Source organism: Xenopus laevis, chromosome 8L (assembly GCF_017654675.1).
Source record: "Xenopus laevis strain J_2021 chromosome 8L, Xenopus_laevis_v10.1, whole genome shotgun sequence".
NCBI classification, from domain to species: domain Eukaryota; kingdom Metazoa; phylum Chordata; class Amphibia; order Anura; family Pipidae; genus Xenopus; species Xenopus laevis.
Genome location: NC_054385.1, coordinates 113,759,889 through 113,769,109, shown reverse-complemented (window position 1 = coordinate 113,769,109; position 9,221 = coordinate 113,759,889). Strand labels below are relative to the sequence as shown.

General features: G+C 37.5%; 1 protein-coding gene across 1 annotated transcript; it reads right to left on the bottom strand.

Moving 5' to 3' along the window:
- Window positions 1–5,699: 5,699 nt before the first annotated feature.
- Window positions 5,700–7,077, bottom strand: LOC108698993 (vomeronasal type-2 receptor 26). The gene has a single exon (XM_018230851.2). The coding sequence runs from the start codon at window positions 6,852–6,854 to the stop codon at window positions 5,931–5,933; it is 924 nt and encodes a 307-aa protein (XP_018086340.2). The 5' UTR covers window positions 6,855–7,077; the 3' UTR covers window positions 5,700–5,930.
- Between the last annotated feature and the right edge of the window lie 2,144 nt (window positions 7,078–9,221).

The following is a 9,221-nucleotide window of genomic DNA, read 5'->3' as shown; positions in this document are numbered from 1 at the left end:
CTTATTTACAGCAAATCATAAACAATAAATTCCTGTGCACTCTCACCTCATGTATGCGTGATGAGAAGGGGAATTAAAAGCCACAGCAAAAAAATGTAATCCCTGACAACAGACTCCACTCCTATTGGAATATGTCCAGTTTTCACCTTGCCTCAGGTATCACAAAGTAACTTCTTAATTAGTAGCATCCTAGTGTTTTTGTTCCCTTTACTTTTGCTTACTGTTTGTACTTTATGTTTGTGAAGATTCTCATTTATCCAGGTCATGGTATGGCTACAGAAATAAGTCAAATCTGTTGTGTGTTTTTTTCCTTGAAGAAATTTCACCAGTCACCCAACTGGCTTTCTCAATTCAGAATAACTTGTAAATAGGATCTTCCTTCGAGAATATATCCTCTGAAATGCAGTGCAGTGAGGAGTGTTCTGATATGTATGTAACAGTTACACCAGCGTATGGTGCAGCACAGAAGAGCCAGCCGTGTACCTACATCTAAAAGAAAAAGGACACACATTTGAAGACTGCTAAGTCCAGATTTTATACCGGAAGAGCGACTGGTTCAAACTGGTGTTAAAGAAGCCATATATGTAAAAACTAAAAAACCAAGTTTAAATAGGGGGGTGCGACATCTATTGTCTGCCGCTAGGGATGGGTGAATTTTTACGCCTCGTTTCGCCGAAAATATGACGCCCATAGACTTGTATGGCGGCATGCGTCAAAAAAAAAAAAATACGTGCGTCAAAAAAATCTCGGCGCACGTCAACTTTTTTTGGACACCCATAGACTTTGATGGCCGTCTGCGACAATTCGCCTGTGTCGAATTTTTGGCGAAACATAACGGGTCAAATTCGCCCATCCCTATCTGCCACTTACAATGCTGTTTTGGCACCTCTCACTGGAAGGTTTAATAACACATCAAGGCTCCAATCTTGCTAATTCAATCAACACCTAATTTAATGACATCGTTGTGGATTATGATAAACAGATTATGCTGATTGGAGCAACATTCCAGAGGATAAATATTCTCGAAGGAAGATTTACAAGTTATTCTGAATTGAGGAAGCCAGTTGGATGACTGCTGTAACGTCTTCAAGGAAAAAAAACACAGCGGGGCTCATTTATTAACGCAGCGCTAAAAAGAGCGCAGTGGCCTTACATTTGCCCAGCGCATGCGAGTATTTAATAATGTAGTGCACGATACCTTAACAGTGCAATTTGTGCGCTAATGTAGACACAGACAGGTGCGACGTGTGAAACTGCGTATCAGCTGTCGCAGTGCTTATAATAAATTGTGCGCACAGGAAGATACCGCAAAGGTAAGGATTAGTTGTGCTCATGTATGAATGCGCTGCTTTAATTAGTTGCGTCACATATTGCGCATATTGCGTTCACTTAGACGCATCTGCATTTGTTTCTGTGCTAATATTTGTTTGGTTGCAAAGGTGTTTAGCCTACCTGATACCCTTAAAGGAACCTTGGTCAATATAAACATGTTGGGTGGAAGGCGTGGTTAATATGCACTTTACAGGGGTTGTTCATCTTTGAGTTAACTTTGAGTTAACAAACATCCCCACCAACAGCAGCACCATTGTATTTGCCAGAACCCAGTTTAGCAGTGTGGCTCTGCACACATATATAAAATTCTCTTTTAAGCAACATGAAACGCAAAAATGTGAATATACTAGCGCAGCTGGGCAGGAATGCGCATTTTGAAGAGCGTTACTATTACGCCACGAAGAGGCAGTCGTAAAAATTGTGGTGCTGTTGCCCGGGTGCAGTTTTGCACATATACAGACGCAAATCTGCGACGGCCGCAGTGCAAGCGCATTGTAGCCACGCCCACAGCCACGCCCCTAACAACCACGGCATCGTTTGCGACATAAATGCCCAATCTTTTGCGCAATGCGCATAAACAAAACCATCGCAAAAGCTCTGTGTTATGCGCAATATCACGCAAATATATTAGCGATCACGCTTGTGATGGCGCAGACAATCTTTTGCGTCCACTTATGCGCTGCGTTGCTTTAATAAATGAGCCCCAGCAAGTCCAGTTGATTTGACTTATTTCTATAGATATGTTTGTACTTTATATATAACTATATGAGCCTAAAGGGGAAAGTTGTGCTCATTACTACATAACTATGTATAAGTGACTAAACGTGCACATGTTAAACCTTGATTCTATGCACATTAGGCTAATGAGTTAACATTCTCAGTTGTTAATTCTATTGCAGCCTGAGTGGCATTTGCTTGTGGTATTCTGGTATTTTTCAGTAGTTAAAGCTGTAGTCACTTGCTAAATAAAAACTTTTTCAGGAACCACCAGCAAGAAGAATATGTATGAGAACAGTGAATATCTGCAAAATGTTGCACTTGAAAATAAGATGATATGATAATGATGGCTACATGACGTGTTTGGTGGAAATGATTCAATGGGGAAAATTTACTTACCTTCGAAGTTGTGCCAGCATTGGCTTCGCTGCACATCGCCAGGCGAAGTTTCGCCAGGGTGTCACAAATTCACTAAAATCCGAAGTTGCGCTCAGGGAGGCGAAAGGTAGCAAAGTTGCGCTAGCGTTTATTCGTCAAGCAAAGCAAAGTTACGCTAGCGATGCCTAATTTGCATACGGCGCCAAGTTAAAGTACAATGGACGGATATGTAGCAGCAAATACATTACATTACACAAGTCTGGTAAAGCTTCATAAAATAAAATAGAGGTGTTATTTTTCCCTACACATTTGCCCACTGTATAGTTTAGGTGCCATATGTAGGGGGGAAGGAGTGTAACCCCAAAAAAAATTACGGTCTTTTTCAGCCTATCACCCTGAAAAAGGAAAGGACGCCAGTGTTTTTTGTGATTTAGAAAAAAATTCAACTTTTTTTGAAGCAATCCCTATCTACTCTATTGAACTTCGTCTGGTCTGAGGTGGTGAAGGCAAGTCTGGCTCAAGAGGTAACGTTCAGTAAAATTCGCAAGTTAGTGAATTAGCGTAGTAACATGCCTTCGCCATAGCGAAACTTCGCCTGGTGTAAGGGCGCGAAGTAGCGCTAGAGTAAGTCCACTTCGCTAGCGAATTTACGCCAGCGCCCGTTAGTAAATCGCCGAAGTAACGAAATGACGCCACGCTGGCGAATTTTCGCTAACGTTAGTCACGTCGCCCCTTTAGTAAATCTGCCCCTACAAGTCTTGATAGATAAATAAATAAATAAATAGCTAACATCTTTAGTCTCAGAATTAGAAAAGTTGCAGACATTGTAGGACATGACCAAATGAGAAAAATAGGTGATGCATGACTTGCAATAAGATACAAATGTTTTACTGGATACAAAGTAATTAATATATTCTTTTGTCTTTATTCATTTGGGGTAGATTTATCAAGGGTCGAATTGAAAATTCGAAATTGAACTTCAAATTTTCAAAAAATGTTATGGTCAAAACTGTCAAAAACGACTATGGAGTTATTCAAATTTGATTCAAGTTTTTAATTTTTTTTTTAATTCGATGTTCAAGATTTAGCATACACTGGCCCTTTAAGAACTCAAATTTAACTATTCACCACTTAAAACCTGCCAAATTGTTGTGTAAGTCAATGGGAGAAGTCCAGGGATCAATTTTGAGTTGTATGCAGCCTTCCTGACATTCAAGTTTTTTTCAGAGAAAAAGCTCAAATCGAGTTTTTAAAATTCGAATAAATTTCGAATTTTGGGAAGTTTTTAAAAACTCATATGAATTTGAAATTCGACCCTTGATAAATCTGCCCCCTAATGTATTCATTTATCTTCATGCATTTAATAGCTTGGGGTAAATTAACTAAAAGTTAAGTGACTACCGCTTGCAGAAATTTGCCAGCGTGATGTCATTTTGTAACTTTTACTACCGATTTACTAATGGCGCAGGTGAAGATTCGCTAGCGAAAGAGACATACACTATCGCTCATTCACTCTTAATGGACGTAAGTCCACTAATTCACTAAGATGCACATTTTACCAAACGTTACCTGTTCCACCAGACTTGCCTTCACCAGTTCAGACCATGCGAAGTGCAATGGAGTGTACAGGGCTTCCTCAATTTTTTGTTGAAAAATTTTGCAAGTCCCAAAAAACGCTGGCGTCTTTTCCCTTTTTCAGGGTGATAGGCTGCAAAAGTCCGTAAATTTTTTTTTGGATACCCGGTCTCTCCCATACATTTCCTACCATATGGCACATAAACTATACACTGGGCTCATGTGTAGGGCATTATAACAACTCTAATTTCTTTATTAAGGTTCCCTGGGCTTGTGTAATGTAATGTATTTTCTGCAACGTATACGTGCGTTGTAGTTTCACTTCCTGTTGTATGCAAATTACCCAACGCTAGCGCAACTTCGCTTTGCTTGGCGAAGTAACGCTAGCAAAAATTTGCCAGTGTTCAGCGCCCTGGATGCAACTTTGCATTTTAGTTAACTTGCGCTGTCCTATCGAATTTACGCCTGGCGAAGTGTTGCGATGGCTGCAAAGCCATCGCTGGTGAATTTTTGCTGCTTAGTAAATTTGCCCCCTTGTCATTAAGGATACAGGTATTGGGTGTGACACCTAGACCTCTAGGGGTACCTGGGTCAGTGTCTTGGGGCTGCTTTCCACAGTCTTTTATGGTAAACAAAGCAGCCACATAAGTTGCTCTCTAAAGGCAAGTGCCTGTAGTTTATTCTGTTGCATAGTCTTTGGTAACAAGCACACACAAAATAAATTAAAAACAAGAAAAACAAATCTGTGTACCAGAGCGCTGGCTAAACACAGTGGCTGCCTAACTACAGAGTCCTAACAGAAGCTTGTCAGAACGAGGGAGAGAGATCCCCGTCGCATTTTTCACTTTATCTTGTAAAATCCAAAGACAACAACAAATTTGTCTATGGAAGAATGTCGTCCCGCCGGCAATTCACATTCTTGCAGATGGGAAGGCATTTTGGGGCGATTAATCACCTGCGGTAGAGGAAACCACCCTTAATTATTCCATGTTCCAGGGTGTCATATTATTATTATTACACCCTGGGAGCAAAATATTGTCCATCTGCAACTAACCCAGGTTCTTTTTTACCCAGGGTTTTATGGGTTTTTTGAAGGTTTAAATGACTAATAACATATATGAACTGAGATTCTGGGTGAAATATTGAATATTGTTTATGTAATATTTGTTTTTATTCTGTCCCTGTTTTATAGGTATTCATTGGCAAATATATGAAATATATTGAAATTCTAAATGTTTTATAATTGAGTTTGAATATTAGAAATCATGGGAAGCGTTTATATGTTTGGTGTTTGAGTAAAACTTATGTCAGTGTGAGGTAACTGCACAATAAATAAAACAGAGATTTTATTTCAATAGTATAAACTACATAGAACGCATTGTATAAACTACATAGAATGCACTGTATTAAAAAAGGGGTCCCCAACCTTTTTTACCCATGAGCCACATTCAAGTGTTCCAAAGTTCCTGGGGCCTCCAAATAATTGGGTATTGGTAGCTTCTATGTGAACTTGTAGACAACCGGAGACTGTTCGGCAGTAAACATATTTTTATGAAACTAAACCTTTCATTTAAACCAAGTATTTAAAAATAATCACCTGCTTTGAGGCCGATGGTAGCAACATCCAATGGGTTGGTGAGCAACATGTTGCTCATGAGCCACTGTTGGGGATCCCTGCATTAGATCAACATGGGAAAAGTATTTTATTCTTTACTACATATAAACACATATATTGCGCACAGTGTTCCCAAGAATACAACCAATCTTAAAGAGATGGGGAACAGAAAGTGGATAGGAAGAATCATTCATGTGTAAAATGAACATTAAATATGCCAATACATATGTTGCTTGAAATATTGATGAGTATGCTACCACTTTATAAACAGAAAGGGAAATGATAAAATATAAAGCTACAGCTTACAGTGCTTTCAGCAAAAGGTGAACAACATTGGTTTATTTTTTTTAGAAGCTGTTTTCCCCTTGCCATTCCTTTTGGGTTTTAAAAGGATGATGTAACATTTGGGTAGAAATATACATCCCAATAACCCAGAGCTGGAAGAAAGAATAGCAAATATCTCTACTGCCACCATGTATTTGCCTTTGGAGCTTATATATGTTGGTATAAAAGTGATCCACACACAGCAGAACACCAACATGCTAAAGGTGATGTGTAAGGCTTCATTGTATATATCAGGTAACCTGCGGGCAAGATAAGCTGTAAAGAAGCTTACAGAGGCTAGCATTCCAATGTATCCTACTGCAATGTAGAATGTCACAGCAGAACATTCATTACACCGCAACGTCATCACAGATGTTTGAGATCTAGCATCATAATCAGGGAATGGTGGGCAGTGTAATACCCATACAGTGCAAATGATAATCTCTCCCAATGAGAAAAAAATAACAAGACATCTTGGAACTCTTTTTCCAACCCAGATCTTCAACATACTTCCAGGGGATATTGCATGGAAGGCAATAAGTACAGTCATAGTTTTCCCTAAAACAGATGAGATGCTAATGGTAAAGATGATTGTAAAGGTAACTTGTCTTAGCAAACAGGTCACCTTCATGGGTCGTCCTATAAAGAGTAAAGTGCAGAGAAATGATAGTATAAGTGTCAGGAGAAGACTGTAACTAAGTTCCTGGTTATTGGCTTTCACAATCTGGCTTTGTCTGTTCTTGATAAAGATTCCAAGGACTAGAGATGTTGCGATAGATAAAAGAATTGCTAAAGTTACTAAACTGAAACCCAGAGGTTCATTGTAAGACAGAAAGTCAATGGTTTTCTTAATGCATTTATTTCTATTCACATTAGACCACTCATCTTCTTGACATCTTATGCAGTTCTCCATGTCTAAAAGAGGAGGAAAAACTGTAACTGCATTAGAATGATCAGATCACAAACATACAGTAGTTACATATAGTTACATAGTTAAAAAAAGACCAAAGTCCCTCAAGTTCAATCCCTCACAAGAAACCCAGCCTTCATACATACGCGCACTCACACTGACCTCTCCATACTCTCACATAAATCAAATATACCCATATCAATACTATATAGATTTTAGTATCTCAATATGTCGGATTTTTAAATAAATGAATAATTAAGCATAAGAATATTTAGGTTTAATAATAACATATAATTGTTTCTATTTTATATAATATAACCTGCTATTATTTTATGTATACATGTTTTATATATAATGCATGTTTGATGTAGTAATGAAGAATAAGTGTTTTATTTTGTTTTCTACAAATTAATGTTGGATGGTAAAGATCCATGAAATTTTCTAAAAAGGATAACTTAGCTGACCCAGGTGTTTCACAACTTTAAGCTTAAGCAAATTTCAAAGGTTGTATAATCCTTGGTGTCTGTTGGAGTATAAGATGGGAACGTTTTAAAGAATAGAGGCTATGGGGCAGATTTACTAAGCTCGAATGAAGGATTCGAATTAAAAAAACTTCGAATTTCGAAGTGTTTTTTTGGCTACTTCGACCATCGAATGGGCTACTTCGACCTTCGACTACGACTATCGAACGATTCGAACTAAAAATCGTTCGATATTTGACCATTCGATAGTCGAAGTACTGTCTCTTTAAAAAAAAATTCGACCCCCTACTTCAGCAGCTAAAAGCTACCGAAGTCAATGTTAGCCTATGGGGAAGGTCCCCATAGGCTTGCATGAGATTTTTTGATCGAAGGATATTCCTTCGATCGGTGTATTAAAATCCTTCGAATCGTTCGATTCGAAGGATTTAATCGTTCGATCGAACGAATAATCCTTCGATCGATCGATCGCAGGATTTGCGCTAAATCGAATTCGATATTCGAATTCGACCGATTTTAGTTCCTAGTCGAATATTGAGGGTTAATTAACCCTCGATATTCGACCCATAGTAAATCTGCCCCTAGATGTTTGTTAGGGTAATAATTAATCAAAGACCAGACCAATTTTGAATGGCTAGTGTGTTCACAAGTATATTGTATGTACCAAAGGTATTAAGGAATCATAAAGTATTGTTCCAGTCTATGGCAATGTCAACATTAGTGTTTAACACCAGACTAAGGAGGTCAAAGGCTATTATGTATTTTTTAGATATTTTTAGGCCACAATGTTTGAGGCAATAGTTCCATCTACAGGTAGTGTAGGACATCACGCCCAGGGGTCAATAATTGACATTTTACAAAATATTTAGATTAGATGGTGATAGTTTAATTTTGTAGATTACCCTTCAATTCCAGTTGGTTAGTTGATTAATCCCAGGGGTTGAGTTTTAGACAGAAAGGAGGGATAAATTAGGAGACACTGGGATAAAAGAGAACTAAGAACAGAAGAAAATAACTATAAGATGAACTAAAGATAAAAAATAAAGAAAAAAACTAATTAAAGAAAAGAAGAACAGGAGAGGAACTAAGAACTGGAAAAGAGGACTAAGAAAAGGAAAGGACTGAAAAAGAGGGCTGGAAAGAGAAAAACCACAAGCCAAATTAAAGAAAAGGATCAGATGTCCTAAAGTTTCAGGAAGAGAAATCAGGGTGACATCACAGGCCAGTGAGAACTTACAACTGGTAAATATAAATTTATATTTAATACCAATTAAGTTGTCTGCTTGGATATTTGTTATTCCTATATATTGTATAGTTATACCCTAAACATTGACTTTCCCAGCATTGCAAACTGGGAATAATCTGTTTAATTTGGGTTTATTTTCCCTTTTATTAGTATATATATACTGTATTATGATGTCCAAGCTAGTGACTTAATGGGAAAGTAAAAGATTGAGGGTAGAATTCCTTAAACAGACCAGATCAGTCACATATTCATCCTTTGATTCCAAATTAGATAATACCTTATTATTAGTAAAAGTGTATATTGTCTTGTGGATGCTTGCCGTGTTGATGATTTTGGTCTTATCGATTAATATCTGGTGGTAAATTTTATTTTGAGTTTGTATCAAGAAGTATTTGGTGGATTTTGATAAGAAGTAATAATTTGATTTGTTATTATTATATATAAATAAATTAATTATTTTGTTAAATAGTTGTCTTGATTTTTTACCCTTTGTACCAATTGATTGGGAAGGCTCGATATCGAATTACTTATAAGGAGCCTTAAATTCTTTTATGTGATTTTATCAAATATATGTTTAAATAGCCCGACAAATAGCCTTTGATATTAGGTCTGTCCAAGAAATCATCCATTAAAAGCATTAACAGA

Excerpts from the sequence above, each read along its gene's own strand:
- LOC108698993 (XM_018230851.2), bottom strand. The coding sequence starts at position 6,854 with ATGGAGAACTGCATAAGATGTCAAGAAGATGAGTGGTCTAATGTGAAT.